Genomic DNA, 24,290 nt, shown 5'->3' on the forward strand with positions numbered 1-24,290 from the left:
CCCCACCCATCGTGTCCAGTGTATACCCCGCATTCATTATGAGGAGTAGTGACATTCTGACAGTGAATGGGTCTCATTATCAGAACATAAGTTCACTTTCGTGCCATTTCACTAATGGAGCGGCAAGTACCGCCGTTCCAGCAACTTTTGTGAGTTCCTCTGTCGTTCGATGTCGCGTTCCTGTTATTCCGAAACCTGGTGCTTGGATTGGACTTGATGTATCGCTCAGTCAGGCGGGCCATATATCGGATGGACCTCTTAAGTTCCCGTATCTGCTTCGCTACGCTCCACTTCCGTCAATAACACCAACAGATCCACTCGTTCTGTTACGGATAGGGAATCCACCTATTACAATCGAAGGCCATGGAATGATGAATTTGCACAAGCTTCGGTGCAATTTTGCGGGTGCAGGGTGGACTTGGTTGACACTGAGATCACCCACTTTTGGCGAATGTGTTGTTCCGTTCGTGTTGGCTAATGATTCATTTTCGCACCAAGTTTTGCAAGTGGAAAGTGTTCTATCATCGAAAACAAGTGTTTTGGCTGTGTTTGAACTCATGGCTACAGAGCCCATCGAGGTTCTGATTGTGACGCCGTCTGTGGGCTTGATAACTGGAGAGACAGAAGTGACGGTTGTCACTGATAGTACTCGTTTGTTGGACGTGCTGGGGTTCGCTGAATTAAACTGCTACTTTGGAGGAACCAACGTACCCGCGTCTGTTTTAAACAGCACTACTCTGTCGTGCCGCAGTCCAGCAACATATAAACCCCTTACAGTGCCTGTGGGAATTCAGATTGGGAAAACCAGAATTCACTCGGTTCACAGCACAACATCGTTTACATTCGTTACTCCCATCGGAATCGATGACGTTACACCATCACGCGTTAGCAGTTCAGGTGGAGTCAAAGTGCGTGTGACCACAAGCGATCACGTTATGGGAGGCCTAAGTTGCTTATTTGGCTCAACAATTGTTCCAGCTGAGATTATTTCAGAGCATTCCATTGCTTGTGTATCTCCACCGCACACGCAAAATATTGTTTCACTCCGTATAGTAAATGACCAAGGCCTTGTCATGTCTGAAAATGCGGTAATGGTTGAAGTGCATTCGTACTCAGATGCAATTTCAGTTTCTCCATCGAATGGGATCGTGTTTCGAAATACAACGATTGGGATCGAGATGGATAGGCTCTTCTCTGCTGGAAATGTGGAGTGTACGTTCCGAAGTGGGAATAAACCATCTTCGGCTAATACTGCTGCTTTGATTACGTCTCTTACGGCAGCAGGATGCAGTATCCCACCCGGCGTATTCACGCCACCAGACAGATTACTTTTCTCTGTTGCTATCGACAACTTCACTGTGGTAGATCAAATGGAGCTGTATTTTGTCCCTGATTTGGTGGTGAAATCAATCTTCTCTACCATTGGAATAGTTGGGACACGTAACCTGGTTCGAGTGGAGTTGGAGCCTGTAGGCACCGTATCAACAAATTATCTGTGTGCCTTCGGAGGAAGTATGACTGCCGGCAAAATCAAAAGATCAGCTAGTGGATTAGTCGTCGAATGTCTGTCGCCAGTTTCCAATTTCACGATGGAAGCTCCAATTACTATCTCCGCAAATGGAGTTGATTCTTTTGCATCGGCGTACAGTGATGAGCAAATATTTCGATATGTACGAATGCCCTCGATATACTCTTTCTGGCCGCATATGGGATCTACCAGGGGTGGTACTATGATCCTAATAAAAGGCGACGACTTTAGTGAGCAAATGAAGTTTGCATGCATCTTCAACGGTGACATCGTGGTAGTAGCGGAGTGGCAAAACAGTACCCACATAGCGTGTATCACACCTCCAGATGCACACGAACAAGGATTTACAAGCTTAACTATGGCGGATGTCAACGACAACTTTCGAGTCCATATGCAGCGGAAGTTTCAATACGCACAAGATATTCAGATAACAGCGTTGTCTCCACAGACGATTCCGAGAAATTTCAAAGGAGTGATACGTGTGTTTGGAGATCATTTTCCGCCATCTTCATTCTGGCAGTGTCGTGTAAAAAACGCTGTTGCAGAGGCGGGTATTTGGGTGTCCCCAACCGAAGTGCTATGCCCTATCTCTCCGCATCTACTTGGTGAAACCCAAAACGCTACAATTTCAATAAGTCTTAATGGACAAGAGTGGAGCGTGGCACTACCATTAGGGATTGCTCGTAACTTCACGGTGCATTCTATAGCACCAAATCTTGTCTCGTGTGGGAGAATGGAGAAGCTACATGTATCGGGTACCGGGTTTTCGAATGACTCGAGAATGGCATGCTTCTTCAATCAGACAGCAGTACCGGCATCATTTATAAGTGACACAGAGATAACATGCCACCCGCCATTTATCGCGAATACGACAACACTAGATGTCACTGTGTCTGGATATGACGGATTAGTTGCGGACGGAACTCTCCTCGTTTCGTGTCTAAGTAGGCCAATGATTGAGCGTGCCCAACCTAACAGTGCTAGCTCAGCTGGCGGGACCTTAGTTACCGTCGTTACACGTGATCCGATGGATGCTCAAAACGTGGAAGGATTTCGATGCTGCTATGGTGAGCACATATGTTCGTCTGGAGTGATTGTAAATGCCTCAGTGTTACAATGTATTACGCCTGCTGTGGAACTGGGACCGAGCACGTTGAAAATCGTACTAGGGACAAGTGATATCGGCCTAGTTAACTCGACCGAGGCGGCTTTCCGATTCGTGCCGAATCCCCGTATATCCAACGTCCTCCCGCCGCAGGTGTTACTATCGCTGAATTTCACCCTCTCTCTGTATGGTGACTATTTCGTGAATTCTGACGAATTGGCATGTATTTTGCGCATTGATGACGGTGATCTTCGGTTACCTGCCCAGTGGCTGTCAAAAGATCTGGTTACTTGCTCACAACCTTATGAGATGATGGAGAATTTCGTCGCTAATTCAGTTTACGCACAAGTGCTACTTACACTCAATGGCTACGACATGATCGAGACTGGATTTAATGTCACTTTGCTGCGTCCACCTGAAGTACGAGAAATTGCACCATTGCCACCCACTGCTGACGTGGACTCCCACCAATCACTAGCATTAATCGGCCTCAATTTTGACAGTAGCTTGGATCTTATCTGCGAGTTTGAGTCTCGTGACAAGTCTGTGGCAACACCGGTACAAGTTGTGAACTCAACGCTGCTGACTTGTGCATTGCCACCATGGAACATGGGTAGTGAACTTACACGAGTTAGTTTGTGGTCACCAAACAGTGGAAAACTCAGTGAAAGCGGAGATGTTTTAGTCAAAGGCAATACTAGTAATGGAGACACTTGGTGGCGACTACATCCAAGCACTGGTTCAACGCAAGGTGGGGATATTGTGCAGCTTGAAATGATCGGATTCAATGTTGATCCCTCGAACTGGAAATGCTGTTTCAATGAGCTGTGGTGTACACGGGTATACCAAGCACGCAAGGGAGCGCCCTGGACAGTAACCTTACCATTTGTGAATGCGACAGGACTAGCGTCGGTCTCATTGAAGGCAGAGAACGAAGACGCAGTTATCGAGCAACAATCGTGGTTTCTTTTCGTTGATCCTCCGAAGGTGTGGACAATATATCCTACCACTGGAAGCCGTATCGGTGGTGACGTTGTCTCAGTACAGGGAGAGAACTTTTTACTTACGTCAAACTTGCGATGCAGGTTTGGAAATCTCTCCGTGACCCCGCTGTCAGTGTTTGATAACCGGTTACTGTGCACCACTCCAACTCATATCGGTAATTCTCTCACAAACCAGCGAGTAGGATTTGATCTCATATACTCGGATGGAAACGCGACTGAGAGAATAGCACAGAACCGTGGGATGTTCCAGTTCGAGTATGTTGCTATCCCTGATATTGTCAGTGTATTTGCGAGTTACAGTAGCGATGATGAAACAATTATACGCTTGGCAATTAGTGGGTCTTACTTTGCTAGCGAGGAGACATTGGCGTGCCGAATTGGATTTGAAGTGGTAGCTGCACGGATGCTGGAAGAGGACAAAATTATTTGCTTTTCGTATCAAACTCGTATTCAACAAGAGCTGAATGTATCAGTTTCGAATGATGGTGTTCACTTTTCAGCAGAAACCTCCGTGCTGTTAGAAGCAACACACCCACTCCATGTTTCTCGATTGTCACCAACGTGTGGATCTGTCGGAGAAAAGACGACTGTCTTGGTGTTCGGAGACAGTTTTATAGATGGACCTTACGATTGTATTTTTGGTTGGGATGATTGGCAACACCGTGTTGAAGGAAGAATTATTAACCAATCCTGTATGAATTGTGAGGCACCTCAGTGGGCTTTAGATAATCCAAGAGAGCTACCCATTTCGCTTCATTCGAGGTCCAGTATGAAGCGGAGTAACACACTTCTCTATCGATATATTCCAGATGTTATTATTTCTTCGGTTGAACCGGTTCGTGGCGTTGTTGGTATATCTACCAGCTTTTCAATCAGAGGGGGGCCATTCGTGTACAGCAATGAAACCAACTGTGTTTTGCTTCCGGCTCGTTCGAATGAATCTAGAATTGTTTTCAGCGCAACATGGAAATCTCTTTATGAAAGCGTGTGTACCATCCCGTACGCTATTTCAGCTGGATACTATAAGCTTGGAATTACTCAAAACGGGGTGAGTACAGTCTTCGCTGACGAAGGTATTGAATTAGTCGCCCTACCCTTTGTCACACTGGCTACTCCTACCCGAGGTTCATTGGAGGGGAGCACGACAATTAAATTCAAAGGCCACCACTTCAGTCCAGATATGTCCTGCTGTTTTGACGCTACCTGCGTTCAACTCGAAGTGTTTAACGAATCGAGTGCGATATGTCGAACCCCACCTTATCCTCCAGGGCAGGTTTCGGTCGCAATATTTTCTGAAGTGATAGGACGGATATTAACTGGAGTCGTATTCGAGGTTCTTGAAACAGCGCGAATCAATTCGCTCGCCCCTCCAGTCATTGTAGTTGGCACCAGCCAGCCGAAATCTATCGTGGTGAATGGGGCAAATTTCTTCTCCGACTTGGTGCTTGGCTGCTATATTGGAGATCTCACAAGTACTCCGTTACCTGTCGTTGCACAAAGCAGTACAAGTGTCACGTGTGCTGTCCCCATCATACCGAAGAGAATGTATTCAACAATAGTTGAATTGAAAATTGTGGCTTTGACCAATAACTCAGCTACAACGATTGCTAGAGCTTACGTTGAGTTACTCGAATTGTCCGTGATCTCGATGATACTACCGCAAGTATCAATACCCATGGCAAACACGGTGTTCGAAATTCAAGGCACATTTAAGTTTGCATCGGAGCTGGCGAAGTGCAGTTTCCACTGCGAAAGTGGTGGTCATAAAACTGTTCAGATAGGAGCGATCGCCTTCTCAACCGGCACTATCGCCCAGTGCAAGTTGTCTACTCCTCTTCCTGTCGGGTTTTGCCACGTCACTCTATCTCAGAATGGCGTGCGAGTCTCGAGGAACAGCTTCCAGATATTGGTTCATAGCCCGGTGCTTATCTCTCGTGTTACACCCTCCACGAGTACGACAGTTGGAGGAACTCTTGTCACAATTGAAGGATCTGGTTTCCCAGCCAACATTCAACCACTGTGTCATTTTGGTAATTTGAATATTGTAAAAGCGACGGCGGTATCAAGCAACAGATTAACTTGCACAACTCCAGCAATGAGAATGCCAAACAACACCGCAATCGTGGATATGTGGATTACATTCGGTGGGATTGAGTCGCTGATACAGCCGTTCAAGTTCTCTGCTCCGATTTCCATCGTTACAGCAAATCCATCATTTGGTCCTGCGGACGGGGGAACACGAGTAAAGATCGAAGGCATTAATATTTTTCCGGAGGTCGATATCAAATGCTTGTTTGATGGAAATATAACTGTGGTACCCAGAACGATTAATCAAGGAAGAGTATTGTGTACTACGCCATCGATAGCAGCTGGATTACACACGTTGGAGCTCATTGTCGAAGGTGGTAGCAAAATTTCTAGCAACTTCGTGCACTTTGAAGCTATTCCACGCGAACAAGTGTTTCAGATTCACCCTTCTCGAGGTATTCAAACCGAAACTACCGAGAGAAAAATTCGTGTAATCGGCGACAATTTCGTTGATTCGATGACTTTAACATGCGTTTTTGACGATGCCAAAGCACCTGCAACGGATTTCATATCGTCATCGGAACTTGAGTGTGTTGTACCGTTCACAAAATTGGGAATGAAAGTAGTGCGGGTATCAAATAATGGCGTCGACTTTTCAAAATCATCGGCAGTGTACGAGGTGCTGTCTAGGATGTCAATTGCCACTGTTTCACCCCATCAAGGATCGTTCTTAGGCGGTACAATCGTGGCTATATCTGGTGTGTTTGGAAAGTACGAAGGAATTGAGTGCGTATTTGGAGAAAAAAGCGTGGCTGCCAGGGTAATTAATGCATCTGTCGTTGAGTGCATCGCACCGTCCGGAAAAATGGGTGAAGTTGTGAAGATCAGCGCTCGTGTGTACAACACATTAGCGCACATTGAAGACGATGTCGACGTTAGCTATGAGTACAGCTCAGGACCCATCGTGACTGATGTTATACCTTCTATTGTATCGCAGACGACGAAATTAACAAATGTGACGGTAGTTGGATCAGGATTAAACGTGACAGAATTTATAGGCTGTCAATTCTCGAATCAGCCTATGCCTCGCTTGTATCGCGATGGTGGCGACAGTGTCTGGTGCAGTTTTGATGCACGTTTCACTGGAGTATATGAGTTGACGCTCGCTTTAGTTGGAAACACTCGTCATCAAATAGTAACTCATCACAGTGTTCGTGTGATCCCAGCGATTCAGCCGATTGATATCTCACCGCTTCATTTTGATGAGAAGGGTGGAACAGCAGCTATCATATCGGCTTTAAACATCATCTCTGGTGCGAAGTCTCTTCGGTGTTTGTTTGGCAATATAGTGGTAGATGGATTGGCTTTATCAGAATTCCAAGTACGATGCATGACACCGCCAATTCGACCTGGACGTATGTCACTCAGATTAAGTCAGGATGGCTTCTCTTGGTCAGATAAAACGCTCGAAATCGAAGCTTTTGCGATGCCCATGCTGTTTGAAGCATATCCAAATCGTACTGCCGCGATCGGGGGCGCTTCTATCGTTGTTTACGGAACAAATCTACGACCATTCTCGACTATGAAGTGTGTATTTGGTGATATTAAGACACCGGCGATCAGTGTTAATGCATCGATCGTGAAATGTATTACTCCAACATTACTCACAGCAGGTACTCTCTCGCTTGGAGTCAGCTTGAATGGTATCGAAGTCAGTGGTAACACGGTAGATGTGGAGTTTTATGACTTACCAAGCGGACTATTTATCCGATCGTTTAAGGAACTACACGATGGACGATGGAGTGCTAGAATTGAAGGATCAAATATTTCGTCGATTGATGAGTATGAATGTCTATTTGACAGCAAACCATCGACAGGACTAGCCCGAAATGTTACATCATACGGGCTGGACTGTATTTCGGATCCACTAACGCAACAGACTCGTCCGAAGATGCTTACTTTAACTCTACATGGAGAAATGCTGTTGCAACAAGATGTTACCATGAATATTGGATGCCCAAGCTCAGTTTACGGACTGTTGCCAACAGTGATGAGACCAGGACATAGTAATGTGATATTTGTTGCTGGTTTTCGCTTTGATTCTTCAATGGATCTGGCTTGTCATATAGGCCAGGATACCATTCTAGGTGGCGTAAAGTCGGAGAACACGATGCAATGCGCGCTACCAGCCAAAATACCAGGAAACTATACACTTGAAATCACATGTGCTGCTGGTTCGGAACTACTGGGAGCTTTCCACATACAGTACGCCAACCCACCTCGTATTGAGCGCGTTAGACCACATATCGTTCCTACCGGAGGATCATTTGACGTCGACTTCTTTGGAGCCAATTTTGCCCGCGATGACCTTATTTATTGCGCGTTCGGCTCTTCAGCAACGCGTGTCCAGGCTTTTTTCATCTCAGCATATCATTTAAGGTGCTCAACTCGTCGGAATTGGATGGCTGGTCAAGTTGAGTTGTCTGTGGTTCTTGAAACTCTAGAAGGACGCACTGAGAGACTATATCAATCCCCTTTCACGTTTGTTGATAGTATCCCCGAAACGACTGTATTGAAACCAGACTTCGGTTCGGCGGCTGGAGGGTATTCTATCAACGTTGAGCTGAATGCATCGTGGAGTGGCTACGAAAATCGTAGCTGTAAGTTTGTGGGAGTAGATGCTGAATTTGAGGGTGTTCTGGGTACCACTGATACAGAATCATTAGGTTGTCAAGTGCCACGATTGAAGCCGGGATCTTACTCGGTGTTGTTCTCACCAAACGGGCGCGATTTTTTGTCGATTCGGACATTGTTTACTGCTCACGTGCCTATCCAGGTGGAAAAAGTAAATCCTCCATTTGCACTATCAACGCGTAAGATCGACCTTACCGTTTCTGGTAAGGGTTTCCAGCGCTGGATGCGTCTGAGATGTGGCTTTCGCGGTGCGCAGGAGCAAGATTGGGTGTCATCAAATGCTGAATATGTTTCAAGGACAAAAGTGAAATGTGAAGCACCAAACCAAATGCCTACAACCGGAAGTTTTCAACTTTTGCCGACTACATCGCTCTTGTTTCCACTATTATTGATACCTTTTGAGTACAAATCTGAAATCATAATCCACTCCATATCCCCGGACAATGGCAGTACTAGCGGTGGAACAATTGTGGATATAGTTGGTCAAGGATTTTCGAGAGATCTCGATATGAAGTGCCGCGTTCAGGGAGAATCCTCAATCGCAACGTTCGTGAACGCGACCTTGATTCGCTGCCGAACCCCTGCTTCTCGCTCCATGACGGTTCCCATTCACTTTACTATTGGAGATCTGAATGTTCTGGAGGAATATTTCATGTTCACATATGTTACATTACCTGAAATAAGTGACATCCAGAAGACATCGAACGAGTCCGACGGTAACATAATGTCTGTCGATACCATGATTGATCCCATGCCGCCCCGTAAATACGAACCTAAGCCATCGATCCGTTTTATCGAGCCTATGTCAGGTTGGATTCGAGGTGGCACTGCTGTTGTGGTGCACGGGTTCAGAATGATCTTTTCGCATACTATAGAATGCGTTTTCGGAGATGTTTCAGTATTCGCAGCATTTGTGTCGAGTCAAGAGCTCGAGTGTATCTCTCCTCATTTCACAAAGCCTGGGCGACACAACTTCATCGTTCGGTCTGAAGGTGAGCAGTGGGAGATGGTGACTCCACTCTGGTTTAATGCATTTTCGCTGCCAAGTATTCTTTCCACGGAGCCAAAATATGGAGATGTTACAGGTGGAACAAACGTTGTCGTTAAAGGGAATTTTTCTAGCTCTATAATCCAAGAAAATGTTGCTCTTTTTTGTGCTTTTGGCGAGACCGGAATTGCTCCATCGCGATTCATGAGCAAAAATGAATTGGAGTGTACTTCGCCACCTGCTGAGGATACTATGACCGTCGAAATGGGGTTATTCTTCAGTGCAAAAGATATTTTACAAGTGCCTTTTTCCTTTCACTACACAGAAAAACCAGAGTTTATGTCTCTCAGCCCAGCTATTATCAGCGAACATATTGGTGAATTCGTGACAATATTTGGCGTGGGATTTCTCGATTCTGGAGCAGGATACTGCAGTTACAGCGGTAATTCGAAAGCTCATTATGACATGATTTTCGTAAGTGACGAGGAGATACGCTGCTTACTTCCACGGCTTAAGCCAGGTCTTGAATCAATTAGCGTTAGTTTCAATGGAGATACTGTCGTGTCAACTGGTCTCTTATTGACCATTAAGGCCAAACCAACGCTGCTCAGTATGACTCCGCAGTTTGATAGTGTCTATGGTGGCGCTGTAGTAGAATTCAGGGGTCTGAATCTGTTTTTTGCGGAATCACTTCGTTGTTTATTCGGAACGTTATGGTCTGATGCTGCGCTATATAGCGGTAAGATAACGTGTGCTGTGCCGCCATCAATGTCTCTTTCTAGTTCTTCCCGGGTAAGGGTTTCGGTGGTTAGTGGTGCTGAAGACTATGCTACAGAGAAGTTTGAGTTGGTATACACACTAACACCGCAAATTGAATCGATCGAGATTATCCCAGATATTGGTAGAGGTTTCCAACGAATTCAACTTTGTGGAGCCTTCCCAAACATCTCGTCTCCCCATTTCTTAAGACTGGACACATTTGACGAGAGTACAGAGGAAAATTATATTGTTATGGGGAGTGCTGGGGAAATTCTGAATAGTTCATGCCAAGTGTTTAAAGCTGGACCGACCGCAGAACGTTGCTCGTCAGGGTGTGATGCCTTACTGTCTGTTAACAACCAAACCTTTATACACACAGGAAAGCATGTCAAGTTGACTCCGATGATTCGAATTTTGAGGATAACGCCAATGTATGGATCATTCCGCGGCGATGAGATTATCCGGATTGAAGGCAGGAACTGGAATCCTTTGGTTCGATTGTACTGCGTATTTGATGGAAGTCTTCAGACGATTGTTACCGTGCTAAACTCTAAGTACGCAGAATGCGAAACGAATTCGCATTCCGCTGGATCAGTAGCGCTGAAGATTGTGGTAGTGGAGGAATCAGGAGCTGCCCATATCGTTAGAGTGTTCAATTTCACGTTTGTTGGTGCTATGGAAATTGCGAATGCTGCTCCACTGATTGGTCTAACTCGTGGCGGATCTCAAGTTCATGTTCGTGGTAAGGGATTCGTTAATCGTCATGAACTTCGGTGTCGATTTGGGGAGATATCTGTACCTGCGCACTACGTGAATAATTCCTACGTTACGTGCGTCAGTCCTCCCGTGTTCAAGGCAGCGAGCAAAGTACCATTTTCCGTCTCGTTAGGGCAAATTTCTACCTCCAATACTAACGACGCGAAAGTGACATTCTCCTATATCAACACACCGTTAATTCAAAGTATCGAGCCTTCAAGTGGTATGTACAACAAAAACCACTCTGTCAAGATCTTTGGCACCGGATTCGTTCAAAAAATGACAACAGCATGCCGCTTTGGAATGGATGCTGTAAACATTCCAGCGACGACTGTTGCAAGTAATGAACTTACGTGCATGGTGATAATCAATTCAACCGGACATCAAAAGTCCAGAATGCTTCCGATTGGCTTAAGCATAAGTGGAGGGACATATTTCGAGACTGGCTTCAGCTTCACTGTTTTTGGGCCGGTGGTATTGACTGGAGCTGTTCCAAATGCGATAATTCCGACCCAAACAGATCGAATCAAGCTTGAATGTCTGGACGTGTTCCCATCACGTGATTGGCAGTGCAGATTCGACAGTCTCAACGTGACTACAATTGGTAGATTTGTGTCTAGAACAACGGTATCATGTCTGACGCCACCAGCACGACTACTTAAATCAAGGACACTGGTTGTGAGACTACTTAATGCTGGTATCGAGTATTCGATAAACGCTGTCGAGGTAGAGATACTTCAACCACCGGAGATATTTGACTACACTCCAAAGTCCAGAGGAGTGTACATGTCTTCGGCTCCTGGTGAAGATATCGTTGACTACGTGACTATCACGGGAAAGAACTTTGTACCATTCCGACGTATTGATTGTCGATTTGGGTCTCTGTGTTCTCAAGGAACCTTTATAAGTTCTACTCAAATTCGATGCCGGATTCCAATGTCAACTACTCCAAGACGTGTATCACTGGCCGTTTCGTTCAATGAGGTTGATTTATCGCCTGCATCAGAGTTTTTCGAGTACCTAATGGATTTCATGATTGAAAGCATTTCTCCTATCAATGGAGCGATATCAGGAGGCACTGTAGTACACATTTACGGTGGCGAGTTTTCGATGAACGAAACAATTGTGTGTAGTTTTGGAGACTATAACAGCGATCAGTATGCTATAGTGAGTTCATCAACAGAAATCATCTGCACTAGTCCCAGCGTCTTGAAAATTGGCAATATTGATGTTGTTATTTGGTCGGTAACGCGGCGATTGCGTGGAACTCTTTCGAATGCCTTCACGTACACGAAAGAACCAGTGGTATTGATGGTGTCACCAACGGAAGCAATCGAAAAAACAGAAACGCTGTTTAATGTTTATGGTCGTGGTTTTGTGCGTTCGCCGCTGCTTGGGTGTACATTTAGTGGAGATTCTGATAACACCGGACAATTAGTACATGCGATCTGGGTATCCTCCACGCATATTAAATGCTACTCTCCCCCAGCAAACATATCGGTCGGGGACATTCAAATTGGTTTGACCAACAACGGCGTTGACTTTGTGTATGCAAGCAGCTCAGCGATAATTCATTTCCGTACGAAGTTTGACGTATCCGAAATATTTCCCTCTGCTGGAAGTACCGAAGGTGGGACAGCAGTTTATATTAGTGGAAAGCATTTCGATAATGCCTACAGATGCTGGTGTCGATTCGGTAACTATACGGATCCTGTCGAGGCAACAATTGTGAGTGACGAGGAATTGATATGCATCACCCCACCCTTCGCGTTTATTACTGGAGAAGTTGTTGTCTATCTCTCAGTCAATGGCCGCGATTTTGTCTCAACGAAGCAGACGTTCAGCTACCATGTAAAGCCACAAATCTTTAAGATATCTCCTACAAGGGGCTCCATGGATGCGTCGACTCTGGTCACTGTCACCGGTGAGGGATTTTATTCTGAATCTCCTTTGTGCAAATTTGGAGAAACTATTGTTCAGGCGTACGTGGAGTCAGACTCGGAGCTACAGTGCGTCGCACCCACCAATCGCTTCGCTGAAGCAGTATCCGTTGAGGTATCCCTGAATGATGGCGTGGACTTTACCCAAAATGGTGTGCTGTATACATACGTGCTATCTCCACGAATCCGTCAGATCACTCCTGTGTCTGGTCCAGCGACTGGTGGAACGTTGATGCAAATCACAGGCCTTAACCTGTATTCTTCAAGGCTTACGCAATGCTGCTTTGGAGATCGATATCACTGTACTCAGGGGTGGCTGTTAAACGCTACTGTTATTGAGTGCATAACCCCACCTTCCCCCGCTAAACTTTCAGTGACTAGAGTTGGTTCACAGCGACTTCCAATTCTCTTGGCTTTGAATGGCCAGGACTTTGTCACGCTCAAAATGCAGTTTGAATACGTTCTTGACGCCATAATTGAAGATGTTTCACCAACATTTGGTGACATTGATGGCGGAACGATGATATTTCTGCACGGTCGTTACTTTCGCTACTCTACTGGATTGGAATGTCGCTTTGACAACATCCGAACTTTTGCAACGTATTGGAATGACTCAACAATATCGTGTGAGGCCCCACCTCACCCGATAGGAAATACAAGTCTATCGTTTTCACTGAACGGACAGGATTTTACGTTAGCGGCGTCAAGTTTTACGTATCTTCGCCTCCCATCGGTATATACAGTAACACCCAGTACTGGACCTTTGGCTGGAGGTTATTCAATTTGCATTAATGGGGCTCTGTTCATGAGCACTACAAAAACAATTTGTCAGTTCATACAAGATGACGAGACTTTTAGCGAGACGATTGCCAATTATGAATCACCCGCGGGAGTTAGTTGTATCGTTCCGCCTGGCAAACATTCTGGAAGAGGGTTGATTTCACTATTTGTGAATGGAATATCGGCTGCTCGATTACAGAATATGGAGTTTTTGTATTACGACGATGTTGTCCTGCATAGATTGGAGCCGTGGTTGTGCGATAGTAGTGGCGGATGCAACCTCGTGATATTTGGTGCCAACTTCAGACGAGATGCAGAGTTCGAGTGTTGCTTCGGTAGTTCTGAACTGAAATCAACATGCGCTCGTGCAGAATTCTTAAGCGATACCAGACTGAATTGCATTTCCCCATCCTTAAATCGCGTGGGCTCCGTCGAAGTGAGTATCAGATCATACGGCGTGGAGGTTTCAAGCAGATCACTGCTACTGGAAGTACACCACCCAATCGTAATGGATAAGGTCTACCCCGTAACGGGAACATATCGTGGCGGAACCAAAGTAATTATCACTGGGTGGCACTTCATGTTCACACCTCAGCTTTCCTGCTGCTTCGATGATACTCAAGTTCCAGCCACATTTGTCAACTCATCGATGATAGAGTGTTCCACGCCTTATGTTGGGATAAAGTCAACATCGGTGAGAGTCAGCATGAATGGCCAAGATTGTTTGAATGGTGGTGCTGTCCAGACATTTACTTTCCAGCTTCCACCTTCAATTCTTCAAGTAACTCCCAATAGTGGTACACGATTGGGTGGAACGACAGTGCTTGTGCACGGAGAAAACTTCAAAGTTAACGAATCGACCTGCTACTTCGGCTCTACTCCGGCCACTGTCTCTGAGGTGCTGTCTGCCACTCAGATGAAGTGCACAATCCCAGCACAGACCAATCCACAGCGTCTTCAAGTCGTTGTAGCTGACAATAATCTGGATTACTCTACGAATCCCGTATTTTTCACTTATTCTGCTGCAGAAGAAGTGAAGTCTGTGTCACCAGTGCGTATGCCTTCAATAAAAGGCGGCAGAATTACTGTTATCACCGAGAATGCACGTAACAGCGCCAATCTGAGCTGTTTCTTCGACCACGTAGCGGTTCCTGCAATCTACGAATCGTCATCTAAAGTCCACTGTTCAACTCCATCTCTGACACCAGGATTCTTCAATCTGTACGTTTCAAATGACGGTAAGCTGAAGTCCCAGAGTTTCGGCATTATAGAGCTTGTGAAGCCTCCACTTATTGCTTCAGTCGACCCACTTATCGGCGACATGGAAGGTGGAGAACTAGTTTCTTTCGTGGGATCTCGACTGAACACCGTATCACACTGTCGCTTTGGTAATGTATACGCGTCAGCCTATGTGGTGAGCCCCAATCTGCTCCAGTGCGAGTCACCAAGTCAAGCAACTTTTGGTAACGTTGTTGTCAAATTATTGGATCACGGAGCTGAAATTCCTTCTCAAGAGATTCGTTTTACGTACCGAACGCCGGAACAAGCTACCAAACGTAGACAACTCTTGATGAAGGATAAAAAGAAGTTACTTCCTATCCCGATGATCTTGTCAATTGATCCGCCTGAAGCACCTATTATCGGAGGAACACTAATTACTGTACGCGGTCTATACTTCTCTAACTCTTTGGAGATCGCTTGTCGTTTTGGATCTGTTGTCGTTGGAGCAAGGTATCATTCTTCTGAACAAGTTGTGTGTACAACACCTCGGCTCCAACCTAATCAATATGCTTTCCAGGTTACGAATGACGGTAAAGTGTTTTCAAATAGTCCGACTAGCATTTTGGTGTACACTGACGCGTTTGTCGAGTACATATCTCCCACACATGGACCTCAAACGGGTGGAACCGCAGTGACAGTATTTGGAATGCACTTTCGAAAAGGTTCACACCTAAGGTGCAAATTTGGAGACCTCGAAGCAGTCCAAGTGGAGAAGTATGTGTCATCAACAGAAGTAGTTTGCTTCTCTCCACCTCAGCGTGACTTGACGACCGTTGTACGCGTTGCAGTGACGAATAACAACTCCACCTTCACACCCAATCCGGTGTTTTTCACTTACACTACAACTGCAGATTTAGTATCGATTACACCGAAGTTTGGCGGAATCTCTGGGGGCACCGAGCTGTTGATTCGATGGTACAATCTCGAAATTAACTATGACGGTGTTGTTACTTGTCGAATTGGGGGTATCAATACTATCGGACAAGTCTTGGCATCAAATGTGGTGAAATGTGTCACACCCACCGTCAAACAACCTGGTAAACAACTCGCACAAGTGAGTATCAATGGACTGTCGTCCGAAGAAATTGGCCAAGGTTTTGAGGAATCAGTTTTCACAACACCAAGCTTGTACTTTGAATTTGTCGAGGACATTGTGATTTACGAATTGATTCCCGATTTGGGGCCAAGCATTGATGCGAACACAGTAATGACAGTTCGAGGAAGGTGGTTCATGAACTCAGTTGATCTGGCATGCATCTTCCGCTCAGTAAAGGTTCCTGCTACGTTTATCAATCCCACTATGATTTCCTGTGCGGTACCACGAGACTCCCCTGGGAAAGTGACTATCCGTGTCACAAACAATGGAATGGATGCATCAACCAGCTCCGCTTCATATTTGTATGTTAAGGATATGTCGGTAACACGATTATTACCCTCAAAAGGATTGAAAGAGGGAGGAACTACCGTGTTTTTCCAAGGTAGAAACTTTGTGAACCACTCACTTTTAGCGTGTCGGTTTGGTGAAATCCTAAGTCCTGCCACATACCTCTCCAACTCTGTCGCTGTTTGTGTTGCTCCACGACAATTGATTGATTTGAGAAGCTCAAATGGTACTGTTTCGGTGGAATTGACGAGCAACCAGGTGGATTTTACAGACAGTGGTCTAAAGTACACGTATTTGCAAAAATGTCCAAGCTCACAATTCTGCACTAACGGAAACATCCAAGCGTGTCCCAATGGAACGATTTGTGACTCGCACGGCAGTACAAACTTCTCACTTTGTGCTCCTGGAACTTTCCAACCAAGACAAAACCAGGTGACGAGTTTACCGTGTCCGGTTGGATATTTCTGTCCAGATCACGGAATGTCAAAGCCTTTGCTGTGTCGCGCTGGAATGGTTTGTGATGAACACGGACTGCGCACACCGGTAAAGGCGTGTCCTTCGGGTCATTATTGTCGAAAAGGGACAAAAACGGCAGATATCCACGACTTCACCACAAATTCCGAGTACTCGATTGACAAGGAGACACAACTCGCAACTTTTGTGGAGACTTCTCGAGCGTGGGCATTGATCCCTCGCGTTGCTCCTGCTATCGAAAGCCGTCGTATCGAACATCCTCCAAGTTTGAGTAACTGCGACTTTCGACTATGTGTGGAAAATACACATAATCAAGAATCCACCAGCACAGATCTTCTTGCTGAACGACCCTATTCGTGTCCAATTGGAACTTTTTGTCGACGTGGTGTCGCTGTCCAGCAATTACAGGCGAATAATTACAGCGCGCCACAGAAATGTTACCCTGGTTTCTTCTGTCCGCGTGGATCGTCCACTCCAGAAGGCAAGGGTCCGTGTCCAACGGGTCATTATTGTTTGAATGACGTCGATGCTATTGTGTGTCCTGCTGGTCAATACTGTCCCGGAGTCGGGAATCTTCGACCGAGAGAGTGCTACCCCGGAACGTACAATCCTTTTCCAAAGCAGTCGAATTGTACATTATGTCCGACTGGCCATGTGTGTCCTCAACCGAAGATGTTGGAACCAGTATTATGTCCTGCTGGGTTTGTCTGTATTTCTACTGGTCTGGCTGCACCAGTACTGCTCTGTCCCGCAGGATATATCTGTCGGGAGGGCACACGAACGCTTGATCCGTCCGATACCAATCCATTCCGCCCAATGCCCTGTCCAAAGGGGACTTATTGTCTTGGTGGAGTGGCTCATAACACTACAATTGATTGGATTCCCAGTCGACCGGAGGGTGCTGTAGCTCCTCAAGTTTGTACCGAAGGCACGTATTGTGAAGAAGCGACTCCGACTCTTTCTGGTACTGGTGTCTGCTATGCTGGCCACTATTGTCCTCCTGGTTCGAGTGCTCCGATACAAGCTCAAGTGGGAAGTTTTGCGGGTACAACTGGGTCCGTAGTCTCGACGATGTGCTTTCCTGGAACTTACACACCTTTGAAAGCTACTGTCGAATGTGAGATATGTCCTGCTGGTCATAGCTGTCCCGGATACGGCACGTACATTCCATCGTTATGTCCTCGCGGCTTCTATCGATCACTAGCTGACAGTATCACGTGTCGAGCTTGTCCGGAAGGTACCTGGTCTCCTAACACGGGCTTAACAGATATTTCATACTGTGAAATTTGCCCTGCTGGACGGGTATGTGGTAGTTCGGGTATGATCACAATGGCTTCAAGTTTGCCTTGTGCTGCAGGGTATGTATGTGGTGAGGGAACAAACAGGCGAGCTCAGTTTGATCACTTGTGTCCTGCTGGCCACTATTGCTCTTCTGCAACTCCAATTAGCCAACAATACGCTAATGTATGCGAAAAAGGTAACATTTGTGTTCGTGGAACGAAAACAATCGAGAAAAACAAAAGCAAATGTCCAGATGGCAAGTTTTGTCCGCTTGGTACAGCAAACAGTAGTAGTATCTACATCAGCTGCCCCAGTGGCACATGGTCAAGCTCAAATGAGGACGAACTAGTGGACTGTAGTATTCGAGCGGTGCCGATTTGTGATAAACTACCGGAAAAGCAGTATTACCCGCAGTTCAGTTATGATTTCCAAGGAACTCGAGTGAGTTTCGACTCCACAAGGGAGACCAGTCGCACGGGAGAAGTGGAAGCTGTGAACGTCGTGTACCCAGTGAATGAATCCGCTTCTGTGCCGTTCTGGAAAAACGACACGGTAGATACTATTCGCGTATGTCCGCAAAAAATCGCTCCTGCTGGTGGCGTGTTATTGACTGTAATTGGTCGCAATTTCCAAAATACTGGTCGTCTTGTGTGTAAATTTCAACTACCGAAGTCGTCGTTCTTTCAAATTTCACCGGCGTTCTTCAAAAGCAGCACTAGAGTGACGTGTCGTGCTCCTCCGTTTATTGGCAATGATACTGCAGCGACCGGGACTTCGTTCTCTCAAGCCGTGAAAGTGAGTGTCTCCAACTATGGTGTTCACTTTTCCACCACTACGGCTATACTCAACATCGTTTCAGCCAAACAAGCAGCAGCGTTGAACATAAAACAACTCATGACAAGTTGTCTGAAGAGAGTGGAAGCCGAGGAAGGGTTCCGAAACAATGACAAGGCGTGGTTTGCTCTCACTGGACTCGGAAAGGCTAAATTGTCGTTTGATTTCCGTCATCTTCCTGGCGATTTAGTCTACGATGAACACTACAAGATTGCAATTTTTGTTAAGAACAGTACCTGTGAAGACCAAATCTGTGATTCCCGTGGAGTTGTTCTACCGAGTGGACCTGATATTGAGACGTCTCCGTGTCATCGACCAGTTGAGCTTCCACGTTGGTTCTTATCGACTGCCGTCAACAAGAATGACCTGCTTAATATTACATTACTTGCGCTGGAGGATGTGACTTTCAAAGTGGAAATTCACGTTATGTATGGATTGTATGCTTCCGTCGCACCATTTTTCGTCAATTCAACAACTGTGAAGCTCAAGACACCGACACGAAGCAACGTTACACAAGGCGTGACAGCCGACACGCGACCTTTATCGCGCTCTATTTCGTACGAAGCAAAGCTGGTACCTCGTGACTACACGTTCCTCATTGCGTACTTCGGTGGGGATGGGGACTATACGTCACCACCACTTAATCTTCCGCCAAAATACGAAGCGTACGAGAGAGGTCGCGTGCTCTTGTCACACAACGTTAGTAGTACTGCTAAAGTACCGCTTGTGGCTGATCCTTACAAGGATGTTGTTACAGACACGTCGTACTGGTTGATGCCCTACGGATCAGCGGCATTGACTCATGAGAAAGTTGAAAAATACCGTGAAACGTTTCAAGAAATGTATCTGGATCCGTCAGATACCACTGGCACGCAGTATCTGTTCAAGTTTGATAAGTTGCTGATGTCGTATTTACCGTTCTTCTCAAACTGTATGGAATACGATTCGTATATCCCTCTATTCGATCTCTTTGAAAGTGATCAATGTCAGCTACCAGCTATGACGTCCGAGACTGGAAAATATGGGCGTACGTGGTGGCGACGCAAGTTCCCACCACTACCAAATCAAGACGATATTCGATACGTGGGGCCATTAGATGTTGCTCAAGAACCGACCGCCGACATTTGTATGATGAATCTCCAGTGTCATTTCGAAGAGGATTTAGCGACGGCAGATGTGACTCCGCGTTGGTTTGAACAGTCTAAAGGAACTGTTCTATACTATCTGTTGCGTGAACCAGGTACACTGGCAGACTATTTGCGAGGTGGTCAGTACTACGATGAGATTTTGGACGAATATGGTTCGGACTATTTCATCCCTGTTACGGTTGACAACTCAGCCGCTCAGTCACTGGAAGGAGATTGCTCGACCTTGTGTTTCCCGCGAACAGTAACCCTTAATGTTGCGTACTACCAGCTAGACTCTCACGTCAAGCGCATCATTATGGCAACTTTAGTGTACGACAACTACGATCGAGACTCATCAAACACTGCGTACACATTCAGTGTCAATCTTCATCCACTCAACTACTTCCAGCTCGTTATTCAGTTCGCATTCGAGAAGCAAGTATTCGTAGGATTATTTTTCGTGCTTGGCGGCATGATGACTGTCGGTGCGCTTATTTTCTGGATTGTGGTGCGTGTTACGTCGCATCTCCAGTCACCCCCACGTTTCCGATTCTGGACTGTGTTCGCTTTAATCGCCCCGCCACCTTCTGTTGGTGTAGCAATAGCTTCACTTCCTATTTTCTCAGTGGTCTTCAGCTTTTACTTATTACTGAACGGTGATCAATTCTTCAGTTCAAGTGGCTACTGGCTTATGGATAACATCATCCGACACTTCCTCGATACCAAAATCAATCCTGAAGAGGTCGCAGAAACTCGAAAGGGACGCATCGGGGTATGTTTCCTCTTCTTCGGTCTCTATCTGATTGTACTAGGCACTCGTATCTTCCTTCCTAAGCCTATCGCGATCTCCGAAAAGGTCATGGCTGAGCAGAATGATCGTGATGCCCAGGAGCGCAGCATCTGGTGGCCTACTCAATGGAAACGAGCGAATATGATCTTTGCGTCAATTATGCTGGGTCTTTTCCTTGTTTTAATGCTCGAATTTTCATTCTGGAGTTCGTTCGGAGATTACATGTTCTACGTGATTGTAGCTCAAGAGATTATCAACGCAATCATGGAAGGATGGATCGAATCCCAGTTGAAGGAGGCTTTGTTGATGGCCCCATTGGTCTCAGCTCTCAGTCTTATCGGAGGAATTATGACGTTCGGAGCCACAGACTTTGGAGATTTCGTTCTGGGCAATACGCTCGACTTCGGTATGATGATCTTGATGCGCGTGTATGCAGACACAGTCATCGCAGCGATCACGGATTTTGTGAAAGATATTGCACGATATGTGTGGGGTAAAATGAAAATTATCGGACGTGGTACACTTCTATTATTCAGGAGCTTTACGCGTTCAACTGCTGTTGTCGCGGATACTGAGGCGACGAAAAAGGAGAAGAATAAAGGCAAGGAAGAAGCTAAAGCTGAAGAGAGTAGTGAGGCGGAGACGGTGGAGCCCATTATCGACTTCTACGCAATGGCGTCCATGGAGCGACTGGCATTATTCTATCAACCTGTACTGATCCTCATCATGATGTTCTTCCGGGAGGAAGTCATGCTTCCGATCTTGTACAATATTCGTGAGAAGGATATGGAAATTTATCTCTGGTACTCGCTGATTATCTTGCTATTCCAACTCGTGACGGAGGTGTTTGTGTTGAACGTAGTCGAGATTTTCCAGGGCTGGAAACTATACGATTACCTCGTCTACTGCCGATACCGCTTCTTGCAACGCGAGAAACGCTGGAAAGGTATGGAGCCGAATTTGGACGAATGTATCGACGAAGGACTACGTACTCTGGACCAAATGTGCTTTTCATCGCAGTTCTTCATGATGTGCACTATTCACATCACTGGAATTGTCTTCTTCGTGGTGGGTATTGAGATCATGGCCCGAGCAAGCTATAACCTCTTTGGTGACCCCGCTATGCCACTACTGCTCGCATTCGTGCTCGCAGTTTCCGTTTTCGTACGTGCGCTGGTGATGTTCCTAGCTGTACGCTTTGAGATCTGGAAAATCAAACACGAGAACACTGCTTGGCTAGCAGCACCTGATGAAGATGATGAGTTTGGTGTGCCACGTTGGGGTGAGTTGGAGAAAATCAAAGGAGCTTCACACGAAGCCTACATGATGAACCAACGCATCACATCCGATACATTCCGTAACAAGTTCCTAAACTACAATCGCTCATGGCTAGTGAACCAGTTGCCATCAATCCTCACTCCACGTACCTTACGTCGTGCAAGGCCATATCTGTTGGCTCAATTCGCCAAGATCCTCGACAGTCTGAACCCTCAAGTCTCGGACGATGAAGAAGACGACGACGGTCGTCCTCGCTTTGGCCCAGTGACGTTATCTGCACCTTCACGCACAATTATCCGCCTCTGGTTAGCTCGTGCGCGACGTATTCTGCGTCTAAAGACCGTCGTGCAGCCTCTGATTCAAGCAGCTCGTAAGAGTGAGTGCGAAATGTGCCTCTCTCGTCGCCAGCTTCAAGTCGAAATGTCCATTCCGATCGAAGTACTTGGTGACAAGTTTGACAGTCAAAACCTTGCTGAAGAGTTCGATGCTGCAGCCTGGAAAGAGTTCTTTACCAAGCACCAGAAGTTTAAAACGCTCTGTCTTAACTGCATCGTTCACCTCAAAACCACCGGTCAGCTTGGAGATCTGCGTGGTATCGGCCGGGGTGATGATGGCGTGGGAGACCAAGGCCTGACTGCTACTCCGTTGAACGCTGCGTCTTATGCTCTGCTGAAGGAATGGTATCGTAAAGCTCAAGAGCGAGTGTTCGGGAAGACTGGAAAGCGTCGTCAACAGCTCGATGTGAGTGACGACGAAGAGGAAACGATGCAACATCACTTCGAATGGACTCGACAGCCAGTGGCACTCAATGCTTCGTCTACTGCATTGGCTCGAAAGTGGCTGCTTGCTGCTCGTCATAAGCTCCGTGAACCAGGTCGCGCTCGTGATCAACTGCCGACAAACTTGACTGCAATTCATCCGTCCGTAAGAGGTGGAGCCACGCCGGTCCCGAAGCCTGCGATGAAGATGGGAGCAGCGGGTGGTGAAGCTGTTAAAGCGTCTAAGATGCGCCGCAAATGAGTGAGATGAAGCCTATACAGACAAGGATAACGCATCTATATATCCAAAATGCATTGTTCTATAACCACTGAGCTTAAGTGACCTTCTTGGCCAAGTTCTTGAAGCCCACACCCAGACAGGAGAGCAGCACAGTCTTGGTCTCCGGGTCGGGTTTGATCTTGAACGTGACACCGAAAAAGTCGCGCAGGTGACGTAGACACTCGATACTGTAGGGCGTGAGCTTGCCCACACGCACCTTGGCGACGTCTTCTGGTCCGAGAGCCATGAGCAGCAGCGCAAGAGCCTGGTTGGTCGAGTCCACGCATCCTCCTTTCTGGATCTCTTCGCACAGCGCGTGTGAGGCTCGTGTAGCCACATCTTCTGGTAGATCTCCAGGCTCTGCAGCGGCCTCAGCTCCCAGGAAGACACCGGTTGTCGTCTCGGCCACTAAACTCAATGCAAAACCTGGAGATTGTCCGGACTCGTTGCCCTTGTAGTGGTCAGAGTAGATGTAGACGTCAGGTAGCAGCTTGTTAAAGAGTCCTCGACTGGTCTCCACGATGCGGTTGGATGTCTGTGGGGACACACGTGTACTGTACGCGACGCCGCGGATACGCTTAATGAAGCCTTCGTCGACCAAGTGGATGGCCTTGAGCTGACGTACCAGAGGACACCGGAAGATAACCTGTCCACCTCCAAGCGGAGGAGCGCCGCGTTTCTTGACCACTAGGTCCAGACCTTCTTCCAGACCGAAATGCCGCAGCAACGGCAGTGTCGTAGCCTTGAAACTGTCCACCGAACTGTCCACGTGGTCATTGGTCACGCCGTCCAGTGTCGCGTGTAGTGGCAACTTGGCGAAAGGTGCGAGAGCTGCAAGAACTTCGAGAAACCAGCCGACGCCGCGTCCAGTGCCGCAGTCGTGGGTTATACGACCACCTAGCACGATTCCTGGTTGGAACTTGAGCTTGGTACCTGTTTCGTTGATCTCCAAGTGGCTACCGCTCGTCACGCGGTCCAATAGTCGCAATAGACTCGCTTCGAACGCTGTGAGGCCAGGGTTTTCGTCCTCTGAGCGAATGTCCTCGATGATCAGTGGCCGACCGCTGAGTGTGGCGCATACTAGACGCTGACGGAAGTGCGCACACCCCTGGAAACGCAGCACCGTGGAGCGTCGAGGCGCAGAAGAACGAGCCATTGCACCGGTGATAATGATTGACTGGAGCGAAATGGATGGCGATGATTGGACTATTTGGGACTATT

At 46.7% G+C, this 24,290-nt stretch overlaps 2 protein-coding genes across 2 annotated transcripts in view; one reads left to right on the plus strand and one right to left on the minus strand.

Annotated features, from left to right (window-relative positions):
* Positions 1-23,164, plus strand: part of PPTG_20954 (hypothetical protein) — a 26,986-nt gene extending 3,822 nt beyond the window's left edge. The window contains exon 4 of the mRNA XM_008894381.1: positions 1-23,164. Coding sequence (XP_008892629.1) covers positions 1-23,051 — 23,051 coding nt within the window. The 3' untranslated portion in view covers positions 23,052-23,164.
* Positions 23,052-24,277, minus strand: PPTG_02608 (18S rRNA biogenesis protein RCL1). Its single transcript, XM_008893783.1, has one exon. The coding sequence runs from the start codon at positions 24,223-24,225 to the stop codon at positions 23,125-23,127; it is 1,101 nt and encodes a 366-aa protein (XP_008892031.1). The 5' UTR covers positions 24,226-24,277; the 3' UTR covers positions 23,052-23,124.
* Between the last annotated feature and the right edge of the window lie 13 nt (positions 24,278-24,290).

The sequence above is a fragment of the Phytophthora parasitica genome (genome assembly GCF_000247585.1).
Source record: "Phytophthora parasitica INRA-310 unplaced genomic scaffold supercont2.2, whole genome shotgun sequence".
NCBI classification, from domain to species: Eukaryota; Oomycota; class Peronosporomycetes; order Peronosporales; family Peronosporaceae; genus Phytophthora; species Phytophthora nicotianae.